General features: G+C 32.6%; 1 protein-coding gene across 1 annotated transcript; it reads right to left on the bottom strand.

Moving 5' to 3' along the window:
• Positions 1-470: 470 nt before the first annotated feature.
• LOC125062315 (probable citrate synthase 2, mitochondrial) lies at positions 471-18,241 on the bottom strand. Its single transcript, XM_047668142.1, has 9 exons — positions 18,088-18,241; positions 11,751-11,912; positions 10,008-10,237; positions 9,313-9,469; positions 8,639-8,838; positions 3,362-3,494; positions 2,523-2,668; positions 2,019-2,181; positions 471-1,589 (listed from the first exon to the last, which is right to left on the bottom strand). Exons 1-9 carry the CDS (start codon positions 18,130-18,132, stop codon positions 1,428-1,430), a joined length of 1,398 nt encoding a protein of 465 aa, XP_047524098.1. The 5' UTR covers positions 18,133-18,241; the 3' UTR covers positions 471-1,427.
• Positions 18,242-20,227: the final 1,986 nt, after the last annotated feature.

Here is a 20,227-nt window from a genome sequence, read left to right as displayed (position 1 = left end):
TATGGTCAACTCTAGAATACAGATATTAAGAATTAGTAATCTGTCTGTATATGTACATGTTAACCAAAAAAAATCTATGGGCTGCGATGACTGCCCTTTTTGGGCATCCCGTAGGCCGGACGTTGCCCCCCTATGCAATAACATATTACTTTAATTTAAAGTTGGATAAGGGTCAGAGTTTTGTACAGTCTGTTTTTATAATAACAAGATTTATAAATGTAGGTAATATTTTAGGGGGTTAATTGCTGAGGCATGGTAAGACACATTTGTGTCCATGCCTGAGTATTTTTTTAAACGACTTATGGAACCATAACAATTATTGTTTCACCAGTAATGGAACCACTGAGATCTATGACTTTAAAAAACTATAATGGACTGGTCTATCTTTTTGATGTGTTTGTATTAAACGCAATTTTCCATGATTAGGTATAGCAACTTGGTCCGACTTTAAAGTAAATAAAAGACAACAATGTTGAATATTACTTCCTTTAATTATTGTATTGTCAATTTGAATCAATCTTAGTTCATAACTGCTGCCCAGTTTCCATCTACAGTGAACTATATCTAAATCCATTACGATGACATGACCCAAAACTTTTATGTGAAATGAATAATAAATAATTCAATACTTTGGTAACTTGAAAATAAATTAGACTACAAGTATCAATGTCAAATAAATAGTATTTATCAAATAGTATAAAATGTTATATATGTATGGAAATACAGATATGACATTTTAAAGAAAGTTTTAATCTAAGTACAATGAAAATTAAAAATACTGAATATGCAATTGTGATTCATTCAAAAATGTCCAAGATCATATAACATATTTTAGGCTGTTTATTAAAATTTTAATGGGAAAAAGTTATTTAAAAAAATTGTGTTTTTAGAAAAGAAACACAAAAATAGACAAAGTAAGTAGACAAAAGAAACACTCAAAGGTCGACAAAAAAAAATACAATAGATGTATTTATAAATATGAATAAGAACAAGGACATGATTCAACAATATATAGCATACAGTTGGCTAATGATCTATTCTAAGCCCATATAAACACCACACTGTTGGTTTGACCACTCAGAGAAAAATCTAAAATAATAAATCACAGACATAAGTACACAAAAACAATGATAATTTCGCGTTTATTCTTAAGTCTACAAAAACAAAATAGAAATAATAAGTGTGGTGCAACTTTACTTATACAAAATTTCATCCAAAACCAATGATCTTTTATTAACCGCAACCCCACAATTTAAATAAATTTCACAAATTTGTAAACCCTCATTTATTGTGATTATATTCATATCATGTTCACTACATTGGCAGTTAATCTACAAAAGTGCCTTCTACATTCTTGGAATAAATATAAGTACTGTAATGGGGCTATGGATATGAATTGGGGTTTTGTTCTAAACTTGATATTGAACTTATTTTCCAAGTTGTTTGATGAGGGCGTCAGTGCTGAAGGATTTTGGTCTTTCGATAGGGAATCCGAGGGCGCGAGACCAGACAAGTTGTGCAAGAACACCCAATGCACGGGAGACACCGAACATAACAGTGTAGTAGTTCATCTCCTTCAAACCGTAATACTGAAATAGAAAATTTGATTATTATCTTTGATCTTTGGTTTATTTTAAGTCAGAAAGGCTCAGTCGTAAGTAGCAAGGCATGTGTTGTTAGATCAGTAAATATTTATAACGTCTCCTTTGCAAATAATGCTTTTTTTTAAGACAAAGAATTGTCTGCACTAAGTCATACTTACCCGTTTGTCAATTTACATACATTTTAGACAAACGGAAGTAATACTTACTCTTGACAACTTACCCTTAATGCATTAAGATTTTAGATTCACTCTGAACTAAGTAAGCCTAATATATTTTCAATACAGTCAGAAAATGAAAAAAACACAGCATTTCAAACATTACGATCAATCAATTGAACACAAATTTCTTATGAATTTAGGTTAATAACCCTGTGAGATTGAGATATTTCTTTTAATTTGTTAGGAAATGAATTACCTGTAGCAATACACCGGAGTGCGAGTCAACATTGGGCCATGGGTTCTTGACCTTGCCAAGCTCAGTTAGGATTGGTGGGACAACTTTGTAAACGGCAGCCACCAGTTTGAACAATGGGTCGTTGGGCAAGTGCTTGAGGGCAAATTCACGTTGGCATGTGTATCTGTAAATATAGAATTCTTATACTATTTGTACTGTTTAAACAATAAACTTAAGATCTTTTCTTCATTAGATTTGCCATGTATCATTTTAGTTTGTGCAAATGCAAGTCTCCATTTCAAAATTCATACGTACTCATAAACATGGGAGTGCTCCAACACCCAGTTCCTAACTTAGCTACTAATAAAATGTTCTAACAAATATCGAAAGTGGTGTTTTTTACAGCCCACCAAGAATTTCGAACCAGAGACTTCATAGTAGAACGAGCTACGAGCCCTAGACCAATAAGACAATTATTATATTAAATTTACGATTGTTTATATTGAATTTAATAATGTATCTTACCTAGGGTCAGTCTTTCTGAGCACAGCGTGTCCGTATCCAGGAACAACTTGACCAGACTTCAGGGTCTTCCAGATGAATTCTTTCAGGCTCTCCTCTGTGAAGTTGTCACCAACTTGCTTACGGAGCTTCTCCAACCAGATTAATACCTGTGAAATTAAAGTAGCAAAGTCAATTTTCATTTCAAACAGAATCATGACTAATAGTCTGTTGCTATACAAATATTTTGTAGCTATGGCATGATTGATGCTAAATTAAAAAAAATCTATTATCCGTATATATCGTGCTATACCTAGCGTTGAAAGTGTGAAAGTAATTATTGTAGCACTACAAAATGGGCAGCATAACATTCCAAATATTCATACTTTATTATCACTCATGATAGTGTTAAGCAAGACAAACCTTCTCATTACATGGTAAAATTAACTAATATTAATTTTAAGGTTTGGTCTTATTTATCATAGATACTAGACTAAAGTAGGACATAGACGTTTCTAGAATTTCCCCTCACATGATAAAAACTAATAGCACTCCTTTAACTAAAGTCTTTCGTCTCTTTCTATTAAAGTATGCTTATGCTGTGTTTACATTTGATTTGTTATTATTTTCTGAATTCATTGTCGATGTATAATCTAGACGATATTTGATTATTCCCAAAATAGACTTTAAATAATAAGTCAATATATACGTACTGCTTGGCCTTCAAGAAAGAAAGTAAAACAGGAATATTGGTCATGAATATTTAGCTTATTTCTAGCAAATTTGTGGCCAAAATGGCGTCTCAAGAAATAGTTCAGCATGAATTTCGCTCCGCGGTATTACTACCAGAATCAAATCCATACCTCTTGGTTGGCGAGACCGTGGAGTGGTCCAGCCAGACCATTAAGTCCAGCAGCGAATGACAGGTAAGGGTCGCTAAGAGCTGAACCGACCAAGTGAGTTGTGTGGGCTGATACATTTCCACCCTCGTGGTCACTGTAAACAATCGACATTCCAGAATGTTATTAAATATAATATGAATTCCTTGTGTATATAGAAAATTTTAAATAAAGTTTTTATTTCTTATTCCTCGTGAAGTGCCAATTGTTCGATAATACATTAATACTTTACTAGTACAAGAATAATTAAACTATAAATTTATCATACGAATTACTAATGAACCGTCATATTAAAATGCTGATTTCAAGGACAGAGTATTTCCTTCGTCTAATTAAGACATTTACAGGAATATAAGCATAAGCAATATACCAGACATAATTTTTTAACACCACCTGGAGGGGAATTTTAATTCCAGTATTTATACTGGAGAATAAAAATCCAATTTATTTCCAACACTTATTTTAAAAAATTGGTACTTTTTGACCTTTATATATATATACATATATGTAGTATATACCCTATCCTTGGATTCCATATTGAAGTTAACCAGTTCTATTCTCGGCAAAAAATGTAAATCCAGTACTTATGTATTCACCTGTTGGTGGTGCTATTTAATCTAAGTATTTGTAAATTCAACTTCGCTGAGCAATAGCGGATATAAAAAATTCGCTTGGCCACAAATTCTTATATTACTGAATGGTGGTACAGAGACGTCTATTAAGAGTTGCTTAACTCAAGTCTCACTACTATTAGTAACTGAGTTCTTTATATAATCTCAAAAGTTAATGGAAATCTCTGACTTCACGTGTCAATCCTATCTAGAAGTACACGTATATTACGTGTGTATACATTGAGAGTACATTACATATTGGATACGTTGCCAAGTGGTGCACAAACATGTGTTATTTTTAGAGCCAAATTGGTACAATGACATTCGCAACACTTTAAATATATAACCGTTACGAGAATTTATTGATGAAACGAATTCAAACTCGTTGTTTCATTATTTTATTTGACGTGCTCTTTCGTGTTTTCTATACAACGAATACTGAAATTCTTTTTTTTTCTTCATGAGAAGCCAGCTATAATTATTTATAAGTTACAGACTTTCCTTTAAATACCATAAACAATCGAACACTGCCTCAAAGACTAAATTTTTAAATTTGTTTTGATTTTCTTTTTATTATTTTTTAATTTTCTAATTACTTAATAGCTTAGCAACATATATGTATTGGTCCAGGTGAAATCGCGACAACTTGATACAAATCGTGACATAGGTATTTGTTATCTAATTTTGGGTCGTAGTCTATCTAAATAATTCAAGGTGACATTGATAACGATATAGCGATAACATTACAAATTCCATATTGCAAGATTCGGAGATAATGATATTTAGAAATTCTAAATATGAAACAGTCTTTGTTTTTCTAAAATGATATTAGAGGTGTATGAGCCACAATGCATTTTTTAAACCTAGCTTTATTTACTCGTCTCATAGATATCCTCTTGTAAGTTGAACTTTAGTTACACAAAATAACTGATATAAAGCAAGTCTTGTTAAGCTCCGTTCACGTCGATTTGTATTCGGCTTTTTCGAAATCCGTCAAAAATTATTATAACTTAATATACAAGTAGTTCATATATACATAATGTAGTGTTCGAGTAAAAAACATGATTAATCAACGGAACAGACAGAAAAATGTATTCCCCATATGGGACAGCTACAAATCTTGTGTTTTAGTCACGCACATATAATATATATTGTCAGCATTTGCAAGGCCATTCATTCGCTGTGCTAGAAATTAGTGTATTATCACAAATAGGTATGTAATCACTAGTTAAGTGTACAATGTACATGCGATAACCTTTAAAACATGCGGGTTTAACAATTTTCGAAGCTATCAGAGTTGTCCATTAAGCTAAAAATTCGCTGAATTAGTTAAATATTTAAGAAAGCCTAGTGATTGTTTAGGTTCTATGAAGTTATTTAAAAAGCAGGCTTAATCATCAAATAATTAACTCTTAATAGACACTTAATAGTCTAGCGAGGATATACTATGAAATCTATGAGCAAAAATAATTGTTGTAAAAGTAATCTGTATGAACTAATGTCTTATTGGTTGACTTCGTAGAATTTGTATCAGAGGGCTCACGAATGTGTTGCCGGCCTTTTAAGAATTAGTACGCTCTCTTCTTGACCCTAAGTCGAATTGGTTCGGGAATACGTCAGTGGCGAGCTTCGAAATAGTGTTGGTGCGCGGCAAAAAATGCCCTAACAAACGCTCAGTTGTGGAACGACGGACGTCGAGGTGATACGGGTGGAATTTCGTATTCACATGCGAATCATGCGTCATGCGGTCGAACCTTGACTGTTCAAGAATGGATTTCTTGACTTGAAAAACTTCAAGACATTCCTGCGAATGTCTGAGGCCAAGACGAGTAGGTTATGTTTTCGAATAGTAAACTATTCGTACTAAGCTACGTAAATTACGTCGTAAACTTTTCACACAAAAATCCAGTGTCACCGTGACCTTGGCCTCAGGTAGTACCATACGTATGTTTCGCTATCATTTGATTCCCAAGTAGGTGGCTTCCTCCCTTCCTAATAGGCATGTAGGTGATCAAGGAATAGGCCGCTAGTTCACAGACGGGGTTCGAACCTACACCGTCAGGGATGAGTTGGACGCTCACTAGACAAATTATTTTTAGCACAGCTTTTATGTATGTATTATAAGCTATTTTATATAGAGTTTTATAACCTTCATTGATTAATTGACTAAAACACAATACTTATTAAATCCTTTCAAAGTAGAAAATCTCAGGGCTGGAAGTTTCTCGTTTCTAGGGACAAGACAGCCAAGGAGTGAGTGTAAGTTCCCGATGATACAATCATACATTTGTATATATATTATAGAGGCAGTTTTTTATTGAGATGATCAATTGAAATATTATTGAAACGTATGGCGCGTAATTGACTCAATATTGCACATGAACGCGCCTTTGCGATTGAATACAATGGCTGTAATTATACCGAAAGAATGTGATTCTTGATATCAAATCTATTTTTATACATATGAACATTTAAAATCCATTTTAATATTAATTTGATGGAGTACAGAAAACACACTCCGCTTATGAAAAATTGTCAGCATTACTCCGTTGAATTGATTGAATAATAAATATTGAAAGCTTTTGTAACTTAACAGTATACTATATAACTGTGCTGACGTGTGCGCCCTAATTGATTTTATACATATATGATTAATTTCAATAATCATAACGTAAGCCCGAAATATTTGTTATACTCCCTTTGGAGATTGAAGAGTCTCTACTCTTGGGTTCAAGTGCACAAGCGCTAACTAAAGATTTAAGTTGGCGCCTGGTAGATAGTACCGGTGACCCCAGAGCTGGTGCTTTCCTGGCTCAACCAATAAGTCTCGCAATACAGCGAGGAAATGCTGCCAGCGTTAAAGGTACACTGCCAGAGGGACCAAACTTGTTGAATTTCTTGTATTTTTCTTATAAATTATAAAATAATTTTTTAACTAAGATTATTATTAATTTTAAGAATTAACAGTTATGGCCATGCATAATATATTTGTTTGAAATTATTTAAACAGCCGTAATTATAGCAATATAAGCAACATCAGACATGAATACCATTTCAAGAAACTTCATTTCATTTAACTTCGCTCATTTAAAAGAAAAATAGCTTAGTTAATATGAAGAATAATGAACATAAATGTTGCGCAACCGGAAGTCACTAAAATGTAGAGTAAACAATTAAATATCAAGCGTTGACGTCACAAGTTATTTCCAGCTATTAAGATATTGAGTCGTAATTAATAAAGAACCTTCGAGATGCACAATTGTCCTAGAAATCTAAATAATGATAGTGAGAACATATAAATAATTAGGTACAGATTCGAAAAAGCCATAAGCAATTAATTTTTAAAAATATTAAATATCTTTCAAAAAAAATTATTGGTGCTTTCCTCGCGCAATGAATAAGTATCGCAATACAGCGAGGACTGCCAGCGTATAAGATACTGCCACAGGGAGAAATTATTTTTTTTTTAATTATCACTTTATCAATTTTTAATTATTATTATTATGTAGCTTAAGAATATTACTTGTAAGACTTCGTTGTTAAATAAATCTAAACATACATTTTACTATATATGCACATTATCAGGTTTGAATATATTTTTCAGGATAACCTTGCAAGTAAAAACTTAGCAGTAGATTGTATTAAAAGGAATCTTTTGATTAATCACGATATCGAATACTTTTGAAGTACATATGACAGACTGTTTACCACAAATACAAATATTTTATTTCTTTACACAAAAAGTAACCAGACCTTTAAGCAACATGTATACTTGTGAAGGCAGATCCCTACAAAACCAGTTTGAGTCTTAAAGCACTCGAAACATTGCGTTACGTAAATAATGTAAAAAAATATCCGTTTAAATATTTTATAGATGCTCTCAAAATGCATTGGTATATCGTGCATTGTACGCTTTTACACCGTGTAATTTAAATGATTATCTTCGGAGTTATCTCGAAATTAAAGTAAAGAGATATAAACTCAAAGTAACTACATATAAAAAAAATATTTTCAGACATAATGAACGTATTTGTAATGAAATGCGATCCGATTTCCAAAATTCTTTAACCAAAAGCTAATTCCTGACTATAGCTTATCTTTATTTCAAAATAATAGTGTCGTGCAAGCCGCAGTTGTTAATATTTTTGAGAACATGATCATGCATTTGGACAAACATTTGCGCACAAAATAGTATGATTAATAAAATTTGTAGCTTAATAGCTGTTAGATGAAGGAAATAAAAAATATTACACATGAATCACACACACAATAAATTCGCAACACACAAGACAAATTCGCAAAGCTGTTTTGGGTTCTTTAGCACGTAATTATAAAATTATTTTACATTCACTTTCAATTAGCACTTCACGGTTTAATGGAAACTTTACGTGATCATTGGTTCATTTTTTTCGTATTATATAATTTAATACCTGTGAATTTGAAAAAATACAGAACGCCCACCAGAAACCTAAGATGGAATAAAAAGGATAGCGGGGAAGGATTAAGGAAAATGGTGTGGAGGATGAGAGACAAATTGAAACATTTGGAGAGGGCCATCACTCCTTAATGTAATCCTGATTAATGAGTGATGAGTGAGTAGTCGTATGAAATCTACTTTTATTTATGTTACCTGTGAATGGTGAGGTAGAGACGCATTAGTTCAGTGAACTGTGCGTCGTCGAAGCCAAGCATGGTGCAGTAGTTAGCTGACCAATCCTTGTTCTCGTCAATGGCACCGATTCCCTTTCCATCGCGGTAAACATTGCGGTAGATGGTTGCGGCAATCACGGGCAACTTAGCGATCAAGTTCATTGCGTCTTCGTAAACATACTGAAAATTTATTCAATACAAACCTATATATACTATAGTGGATTAAAGGATTCCGCGGATTAACATTTGTGTTCGATTCCCCAAAAATTATGGTTTAGTGCCTACTATATAAAATTTTCAACTCTTTGTATTTAATCGCGACATCACTGCAAATTTTCGGAATGAATTCAATATAAGATATAATTTTAATATATCTTCGAAAAACACAATCTAGTAACAGTAATTTCTCTTATGTTTCTATTTACTGAGCAGTGCTGGTCTAAGGCGACTCTAAAGGTCGTAGGTTCGAAGCCCAAATGTGTACCAATGGACTTTTATGTGCACATTTAACTTTGCTCGTACGGTGGGAAACAGTGGGAGAAAACCGGCATGCCTTAGACCCAATAATAACCTATAAGGAAAAACAAATAATCACGGAGCAATACAGAAATTTAAAACTAGAAGGGTTGTAAAATGGTTTTTTTATTTACTGACCTCCCAGTACTTGGACTTGTGCACACCCTCAGAGTAGGCTTGAGCGAACTTAGACTCGCTGTTAAGGGCAGTAACGGCAGCCGAAAATTGCGACATTGGGTGTAATTTGGTTGGCATATTGTTCAGCATTGTCACGACGTGGGCTGGTAATTCCGCCCTGAAAAGAAAATGTTTATAGATCTGGCTGACGGCAGATAATTGATTTTTATATTATATAAATTAAATGTATAAGAATTGTAATGGAAAAGTTACTCCTAATTAATTTTTAATGTTGCGTGTGAAATAGTTTTTTTTTCAATTTTCCTTAAAAGATTTATCCAGAAATAACCTCCGAGTAGTCGAAGGTCACCGTGAAGGTTACTACGATTGCTTCTTAAGACTTTTGAAATTTAAACTTCACACAATTTAAAAGATCAAAGTTATAATTAACTATGGTTCTTAACCATCAAGACGTAATATAAAATTTATTTAACTACAAACACGCAAATTATTGCACGTATTAAGCCGCTAAAATACAAATTTAATGCACGAAAGATATAGAAGATTACTAGAAAGAATGCCATAAAAAAACACTATATCTTTATAGCAAAACCAATTTTAAAATATCTTTCTTTAATTTAAAGTTCAATGCCAAATGTATTTTTATAAGGTTTTGAGTTTTACTGGTGAAAATATGCATAAGAAAAAAGATTTACCTTTGAGCCCATTCCTTGGATATCGCAGCGACTTGGGCTTCGGTGGGAACTTCCCCAGTGACAAGAAGCCAGAAAAGACCTTCGGGCAGAGGCTCGTCACCACCCTTGGCTTTGGGCAGTTGCTTTTGACACTCGGGGATGGAGAGACCACGGAATCTGATACCTTCATCAGCGTCAAGGACTGATGTTTCGCAGATCAAACCCTTGATTCCGCGCATTCCACCGTACATCTGTAATGTATAATGTATTTAGATCTCCATAAATAACATCCGCTCCAGATGTTTCCTTGCTGAGCATGAGGCTCCGACATGAGCTACCGACTGAAGAGAGAGATATATAACATTGTTTAAACTATATATTTCATTTTATATGTTCTTTATATGATGTATAATAGAAGTTTTATATGCCCTACAGTATTAAACTCATAAGTTTGTTTAGGAATTTCTATGAATATAAATACTAATTATATATTTAATACATTTTTGTCCGTTAAATAAAAGAACCGGATGGATCTATTATGTTTTAGTTACATTTCCAATATCGTACTATTTTACATAGGCCGCCACGATTCTATGGATTGTGGACTAAGTGCGTACGACGACGCCCGTATGAGAAACTATTAATAAATAAAACATTTGATAACAAAAGCGTTGTCTCAGCTCTGAATAGGGTAAACCTAAGAATATCTTACAGCATCTTTCCATTAAATATATTATATACAGCGGACTCTCTATAATTCGAATGTCAAGGGAAATGCAAAAAAATAGAGTTAACGCGCTTTCCACTTCACAAGAACTTCGAGATATGATTTAACTGCTGAAATTTCGACTTACAGGGGCGCGATCGCTAAATGTATTTTTCGATTGTATGCAATGAATGTATTCATTAATTAATACAATAACAATAGATTAGAAGCCGAACCCGAACATTCCTTTTGGATTTTATCGCTATTATTTCGGGGAATTCCAAGTAAGACGTCATTATATTTTACTAACTACGACTTACGGAGTCTCCTTTTTGAAATTTGAGTTATAGAATGTATATGTATTATTATAAATACTTCGTAGGGAAATAACATTTTGTTCGAGTTACAAAGTCTAAATAATTCGAGATACCGTGTTTAGGGGTTCACTTGACGAGGTTCGAGTTATAGAGATTTCACTGTATATTAATTATATCTGGAAGTATATAGTCATTTCATGTTTGATCACAAATGATTGCATTTTTGAGAACACGATACAGAATAGTAGGTGGTGGGAATAATACAAATATATTAATCAAAGGCCTTCTAAACCTATTTATCTCTTTTTATACAGAACTGGACACAAGTTGGGTCACAATCACACCCCTATGTTGAGTGAGATGTGGCCTATTGGAGGGCACGCTAGTTAATACGCCGCATAAGCAAGAGCAGTGTTGGCCTAGTGGCTTTAGCGTGCGACTCTCATACCGATACCTGTGGTCGTAGGTTCGATCCCAGACTGTGCACCAATGGACTTTCTTTCTATGTGCGCATTTAACATTTGCTCGAACGGTGAAGGAAAACATCGCGATGAAACCGACATGTCTTAGACCCAAAAAGTCGACGGCGTGTGTTAGGCATTGGAGGCTGATCACCTACTTGCCTATTAGATTTAAAAATGAAACAGATTCAGAAATCTGAGGCCAAGACCTAAAGAGGTTGTAGCGCCACTTATTTTTTTTTAATGAAGAAAGATCTGATGATGACATGTTGCGACTTACCATGTCAACGGTGACGTCTCCCATTTTGGTGGCGCCATGTTTCTTACGGAGCTCGCGGATCTTCTCCTGTTCCTTTGGAATCTTCTCCTGCAGCACGCTCTTAAGGTTTGTGTTCTCCGCACTCAAGTTGCGGAGCAGAATAGATGCCGTTGGGCATATTTTCTGTAACAATTTTAATAATTTAATGGTTTTTATTTTTTTTGCTTGGACTTTATCACAAAGATGCCTCAATATTGCAAGATATAAATAAAATAAGTAAAAAAATACAACACATTTGCTGGTACAGCAAAAGCGTTAGCATAGCATACTAACACTAGTCTGAAATAAACTTTATTTTTTTCTAATACAGATTTTTCTACTTTCCGTTTAACGACAACTCTTTGTTACGTCAAAATAAGCACAGTCCCTTGAGTGTCGTTATATATATATATATATATATATAAGGTTTTCATCACAGAACACGAAAAAAATTGTGTTCTCTTTAGATGGCTTAACTGAGAGGAAAATTCAATATCTTAAACTTGTGACCTTAATTATAACAAGGATACATCAAAATAAGGATAAATGCGTTGAGGATAATGTTTTATATATTAACGAAGGGAATTTACTTTAAACAAAATAAATTCTTCAAAATTTATTCCCCAAAGAAACGGTTATTGTTGGAAGTCATACATAAATAGCAAGTTACCAATTATTATTATCTATTTATTATTATATTATATTATTATCTATTTATTATTATTATATTATTTATTTACATCAATTGTTGCTTTCAGTATTATCTACCATTTAAGTATTTTTAAGTTATGAGGTAAGGGTGTTTACGATTCAAAGGGTATGATTTTCAAATTATCATATAGTTTTCCTATTTAAACAAGTAGGTAAGTTTGCCGGGAACAGATCACTTTCGGGTCAAAGATATGACCAGTTGTCTCAAGACGTACATTCTGTTACTAGCTCAAAGAAAGCAATATCAATTGGTACACAGCCGGACTTCGACCTTACTAACTCCACTTTTAAAATCGCGCTTACATAGGCATCTTCGCAAAAAATCGTTATTATCTTTTCAAAATATGTTTAATGGTTGAGCCCCTTACAAACGTTGTGTAAAAAAAAACATGGCGATTAAAAAGAGTGGCGGAGAGTTTATTGCCAGTTCTTCTCTTCCGTTCTACGCCCTTAATTTGAGAACTAGCAGTAAATGTAAAATTAGAAGCATTAATATGTATTTCTTTACTGACACGTCATAAGTGTACAATGTGTTACCTACATGATTAAATGATTTTGATTTTGAAAAAATCGTTATTATTTAAGACATTAGACGCCAGAGAATCAATAATAGCCCAATGTATCTATTTGTTAGTTTAATTAGTTTTACGACCTATAAATAGATGATAGTTCCATTATATTCGTTCTTAATTAATCTATCAATGTTGTTCCACAATTCAATCAATAAGTCGGGTCAAATACAGTTTACCAATTGACATTGAATACAATGGCTTAACTCGACGCTTCTTCAAACCGTTTCTGATTGATTGGTATGATCACCACTTCCGTTCGTTTTATACAGACTGAATAGATTGGCAATTTAAACCAGATTGACGATTCAAATCTTGCTCAGCGACCAGACGGTTTATTATATAGATTCACTTGAACACAATAAAGGCGGATAAATTTTTTTATCAGTTGAGTCAAAAAATACCAAGTCCTTTCTTTGGTTACTTTTTTATAGAAAAAGGGGGGAAAACGAGCCTACGAGGTATTTGTTTTACTATGTAGTCAACAATTAAATAATGTAAGAAAAATATCTGTCTGTTAGGACACATTTTTTGTTCTTTATGAAGACTATAGATTTAGATTAGACCGCATTGGATTGTATTCCACGTCTCGCTTTCCACGGCTTGACTTGGCAATGTCTTCCAAAAACTACCCTAATAGGATCTTCACATTCCTTTAAAAATAATTTTTATAATTTAATTTTCTTAATATTACAAAGTCAATCAATACAAATAAGAAATGTATTTTTTTTTTAAATTTGTTTAAAATATGGTTTTTACGCGGGGATTTGATCTAAGTTTAAGAAGTGATAATAAAGGTAAAATATGTGCGGTCACGTCAGGCACTATAATGAGAAATATCTATTAAAACACGACCGTTCATGAACAAGGTCTTCTTCTTAACAAAAGAAACATATACAATTGTTATCACCTGCTCCTTGCATATGAAATGAACCGAGTTCAATACACGCATACCTACATTAACATAATTTTAAATATGTATATTCATTTGTTGGATCAGTTTGAAACGTTACTCCCTTTAACTATAAAAATATAATTAATATACAAGGTACACTTCAGCTTCATATGGGTAAAATATTGGCCAATATGTACGTATTACATAAGTACGGACAGTTATGACGAATTTAAAGAAAACCTGATTCAAATTTGAAAAGCTACCCGAGAAAGTCTTCAAGCAATAAACTTCTTTTAAAAGCTAAATATTACTGAATTACCTACTGGCTGTCGCACCCAAAAAGTGTCTTAGCCTCCGCAACGAGGCCAAAGCAAGTTTGTATGACTAGATTAATTTATAAAAAACTAACAATTAATCTACGAAGTTAAAGATCGAACCTTGTTCACAATTCTCACGCGTTTGCGTGACGGGTACGTGAGCCTCTCAACGAAATATGGCGCTAAAATAGTGGCTGTGAACAACCTTGAGGAGTTACGCAATATTTAAATACGAATAATAAAGTAATTTTACTTGCTGATATAAATGTAGTCTACGATATTTAACTTCCAAATGAATACATTGAGTTAATTCAGGTTGGTTAATTAAAGATGGTAGAATTAACCGATAATCAGCAAGTATTTTAGGAAAATATGTTCTACTGAGGATAACTTGACAAAATTCAAAAGTCTCTGCCAAATTATGAGAGCGCTGAGATGTTCCTCAGACTTCCTGGATCGGTTTATGGAAAATTCAATTATTTCTTTAGGATTCGTGTTTTCCTTGATGAGCAGTGGTAATTTCCACGCGTTCTTAAATGGCGAAATTCCGGGATGTCATTTATTTAAGTGTCAGATGAAATACACGTGTGTGTTGTGTTCGCATACTTAGGGTCTGTTTCACAATGTATGGATAAAGTACCAAATAGCTATGCAACACATAAATTATTTGGAAGATAAATTGTGCTATGTGACACTTAATCGGACTCATAACTTTTGAAGGACTTTATGTGACGAATAGCGCTATCTGACAGTCGTGAAACGCAACAATAGTGTTTATCCTACCAATAAGTAATAAATAGCGAATTTGGAACTTATGTAGAACTTATCCGTACATTGTGAAACAGTCCCTTACTACTAGGTTTAAGTTATTTTCCGTCGTTTTTCTCAATCTTCAAGGCTATTACGGCCGTCCGACATGACGTAATAAAGCGAAGTATTTATTACGTTTTAAATGTAATAAATCTTAATAAAAAATACTAATGATTTAACTGACACAATAGTTGTCAAATTAAATTATTAGTGGCATACAAAATACCAGTACAATTTTCAGTTAAAATTAATCTATTTACTGCATTGTAGTAATAATTGTTAACGTTCGATTACCAATCTACTATCGAGGGTTTTGAACCTATGGATATTTCAACTGAATTTTCGAGTACCGCAAGAAAAAGCATCGTGAAGAAACCTAAGGTAGCCTATCTAAGAAGACAGTCGACTACGTGAGCCTCTCAAAGCTTGCTTGTCTAAATATTGAAACAGTTAAATCTGAGGTCAATATTCAAGGGATTGCAGAGCGGATTAATCTTAATATATAACGTCCCTCTTGAGCGCATACTTCATTTGTTTTAACACTGTTGTAATCAAAGGGACAAAGAGGACACTCATGTCATGAACCTAACTTGGATTACGATAATTACGCTTTCATAACGATAAGACGAACAGAGATATGATTGATACGCCTATTTGATACACATGTTAGATTAAGCTACGCATTTATATTAGTATAAGATCCCGCTATACAACGACCTTCACCGAGATGCTTATTTAATGAAACTTATTTTATATTTAATTTAATATGTCAATAAATATAATCCATATGGGTTGCCTAGCAAATTTCAGTCCAGAGTATGTTTAATTAATATTTAAAAAAAAATTTTTTTTTATAATTAGCATGTATAATAATAAGTTTTTGAACTTTTTTCAATCAATATTTTTAATCAGGGTAGTATTATATATGTATCACTATAACCTTCTTTTATACTAAAGATGTATATATACTTTAGTGTCACATAAAAAATATACACATAAATAATTAATTGATTAAAAACAACCTAACTTTTGCATATTCTATGGGCTTCATACTTTCGATTGGTATAGAATTTATCTAATAATCATACCGGTGAAATGTTTAAAAAAATATTTTTTTTTTAAATTAATAAAAAATACTCTGGACTGAAATTTGCTAGGCAACCCATATGGATTATATTTATTGACATATTAAATTATATATAAAATAAGTTTCATTAAATAAGCATCTCGGTGAAGGTCGTTGTATAGCGGGATCTTAGACCATATACTGCGAGAAATTTACTTTTCAAAGTTGGCGGTAATTTAAAATCAGAACGACTTTAAATAATCTCAAAGATTAAACGAATAGTTATTTTAACCTACATTGGCAAAGTAACAATAATAATTACATAACCGTTTTTCACGTGACGCCTCAGAAGATAGTCACGCATACCTTATCACAATATCGCGCCATTCGGACGACATGATTTAATCTAGGTGAATGAAGACCGACCATAACCTTGACTTTCACTGGCTTCACATAAGAATGTGTATGAAACATTTAAAGTTTCAAGTAGGCTAACAAAAACCAATGATATATGTGAATGTTTGATTATTTTACTCTTCAATTTGGTTTATATAATCTGAATTTAGAAACTAGAATAGAACAGAGACACCTACAGAATTACATTTTTGATTAATGAAAATGATTTGACATTATCCGTGCACTGTTTGTGATTATTTAACTATACATCTGAATGTTATTTTGTTTATAGTTTTCCATTATCATAGTTTTTTTCACTGATTAGCTTCAACAATAATATATATTAATTAATAAATGCCAAAGTGTACAGTAGTTACAATTAACCTACATAGTAATAATATTATAAATAATAAAAAAAAACAATCCAAAAAAACCAAACCAAACTTTTTAAATTTGTTATAATTTTCTATTTATCAACTTTGAATGCCAAAGTTTCATAGTTGTCGGAAATTCAGCATCTTGCATATTTAGTGAATGACAGTTTGCTTTGAAAATTGCAATGATATGTTGATTGATGGCTATACATAAGTATTATTTATGATTTCAAACAAAATATAATAATAATATAATAACAATAATGTATAAGACAAACAAAAATTACAAAAACAAAACTAAAAATTATCTTAACATACTCGGTCCCTATAAAGTATAACATTAATTACATATATCAAAAAATTTAAGATGTTAAAATTTAAATATCTTAAAATTATTAATATTTAATATATATGTCCCAGAGGCAGAGAAGAGTATTGAATGGTGTTTCACTATTATTTTAGTTTAAACAGTCATATAGGTATGGAGGATATACATTTATTGATTAGTACATAAAACAAAGTAAGATTAAAGGAGAATGTAGGTTAAACAGATACCAACACATGTTAATTTAGTGGATACAATATTGCATTATTAATACATATATCCATATTTTTGATAATATTATAAACAGAAAACAATGCATATTATATAAGTTTTGTATTATATAATTATTTATTTTAGTATTTCTAATTTTGTTATGATACCTTAGTTGTCGAAAATTTGAATAATTTTTTTTTAGCATTAAGAAGAACTCTCTAAGGCGAAGCTTCACCAACGCGAATTGTATATCTTAGCAAAACATAAGAGGTACATTATCAAGTCGTTCTATACAAATATTCAGGTATCCAGGTAAGCATTTTTACAAAATTAGAAGTTTAATATGATAAAATGTTATTATGCTTTTTAAAATTGGAACGTTACGCCCTCAACGCAGCAACGTTTTTGCCCCTTGGGGTTAAACGTGCGTTTTAATACACAAACATTGTCAAGGTATGAAATTATATTTTAAGTACTGCTCATTGATCGAAAAAAATGCACAAGTAGTGCACTTTATGCCTAAAATAGTTCATATTACATAACACGAAATTCGAAAATCTATTAAAAAGGTTATGTGTGCGAGAGCGGTAAAAAATATATTGTCATTAAAAGTGCTTAGATATAAAATTATGTATAAACATACCTGAATTTCAACTAATTTAGAAGTTGTAATCTTGAAAAGAGCCATAATTGAACCCACCAAACGCAAGCCGAGACGCACAGACACAAAGTATTGAATTCTTCCACGGCAAAGTCTAAAGACGAAGGCCGAAGGGTGATGAGGGACTTATGGTCGGTGTTGCCAGTAATTGATTTTAGAATAATACACAAAACGTAATAAAACTCAATTATGTAGAAAGTGTACACCCGTTACTTTAAAAACCATAATGATAGTAATACATATAAGATATGTTTTCAACGAATGCAGTTGGTATCGTAAATATATACCGACACATTTTGCTAATACAACGGAGCTTTGTTATATAGGCTTGATCGCTCTGTCATTATTTTAACGACTTATACTATTTTTACTTTTACTATTGACGTTAAACGTATAACTCAGCATCTGTAAAATATTTTATTTTATTAAATATACCTATTTTGCGTAATGCATGACCTACCAGAGCAAGTGCACTTCATGTGAGAATGGTTACGTAAATAAACGTAAGCTAATGTCTTTTAGATATTATAGCAATAGTGGGCCCTTGAGTATCTTACGAAATCCTAATCACGAAACTTTAACACTATGGCATTGGCGAAAAAGCTCTAAATCTTATGGAATCATACCTGAGCGATAGAATTCAAAAGGTAAATGTTAATAAAGCTATATCACAGGTGTCGTCTGTTACTATGGGAGTACCGCAAGGCTCCATACTTGGTCCCTTCGTATTCCTTGTCTATATAAATGACCTACCATTTCTTATAAAGGATCTTCACGAGATAGTACTGTTTGCTGATGACACTTCGCTTTTATTTAAAGTGAAACGACGAAATCCATCACTTGAGTATGTAAACAGTGCCATCTCCAGTGTAGTTCACTGGTTTAGTAAAAATAATCTTAAGCTAAACGAAAAGAAGACAAAATGTATTACATTTGTAACTACAAATATGAAAAGTAGTTATTCTCAAATAATAATTAAAGATGAGGAAATAGACTTTGTTGATAATGCGGTATTCTTGGGAATTACTTTAGATAGTAAATTTTAGTGGGGCCTACACATAGAAGGTCTTTCGAATAGGCTAAGTTCTGCAGCGTTCGCAGTGAAAAAGATACGCGATCTTATGGATGAGAATACAGCAAAGCTCGTTTATTTCAGCTATTTTCATTGTATCATGTTATATCGTGATATTATCTTGTGGGTTAATGAGCTGACATTAAATCGATATTCGTAGTGGGCGAACTACAACGTTCATCCAGGCGGCCGAAGGCTGGCCATGCGTCATACTCGTGAACGGGTGCTACTTGTGGTGACTGATCGTACTTAAATTCGTGAATGCGGCGATGTTAGCAATGCTATGTAGCTCGACTATGTATTTCCGTGTTGTTCCCACGAGAATGTAAGTGCGTGCTCCTATTTCACCATGCCTCCTGCTGATAGTGGACAAATCTTTGTTTTAAATTTATTTTATTTATTACTTAAGATGTCATGTGGTGTAATGGTTGCAGCTCCTTACAAACGTTGTGTAAAAAAAACTGGGCGATTAAAAGAGTGGTGGAGAGTTTATTGCCAGTTATTCTCTTCCGTTTTACGCCCTCGATTTGAGGACTGGCAGTAAATGTAAAATTAGAAGCATTTAATGTATATTTCTTTTTTGACGTTCATAAGCGTAAATTGTGTTATCTATATGAATACTTAAATGATTTTTCACTTTTTATCTAAGGCGTTTGGTCAAAGTTTTTATCCTGTGCTCCTAGCTCAAGCAATGCTGTCGTTGTTTTTGGTATTAAACAGGAGCACAAACATACATTTTTAGAATAAAATATAGATTTATAAAATTACTCTAAATAGTGACAAAAAGAAATTGTTACAAATTGACAACAACTAGATAGTAGTTTAATTGCTAAAAAGTACATTTTTTTTTTTACCGTACCTCTACGATTTGCTTTATGAAGGTGATGATGATAAATGATGTAGATAAAGTCTGACAAGTGAGTTGTGGCACAAGCCTCTGGTTACAAATTTAAAAATCTTTCAGCTGTTAACCTGCATATAGTCTGAAAAAACAATCTTGATACTTTTGCGTAACTTGATTATTAGTTTAATAAGTTTGGGAGTCTCCAG

This window comes from Pieris napi, chromosome Z (assembly GCF_905475465.1).
Source record: "Pieris napi chromosome Z, ilPieNapi1.2, whole genome shotgun sequence".
NCBI classification, from domain to species: Eukaryota; Metazoa; Arthropoda; class Insecta; order Lepidoptera; family Pieridae; genus Pieris; species Pieris napi.
Note: the sequence above shows the minus strand (reverse complement) of the source record. Positions and strands in the feature narration are given on the sequence as shown.

What these genes read in the sequence shown, in the direction of transcription:
- LOC125062315 (XM_047668142.1), bottom strand. Translation starts at nt 18,132, where the DNA reads ATGGCTCTTTTCAAGATTACAACTTCTAAATTAGTTGAAATTCAG. An exon ending in ACAAGTCCAAGTACTGGGAG is followed by an intron (nt 8,839 to 9,312) that starts GTCAGTAAATAA and finishes ATAAATTTTCAG; the next exon opens with TATGTTTACGAAGACGCAAT. An exon ending in ACTCCGGTGTATTGCTACAG is followed by an intron (nt 1,590 to 2,018) that starts GTAATTCATTTC and finishes TTTCTATTTCAG; the next exon opens with TATTACGGTTTGAAGGAGAT.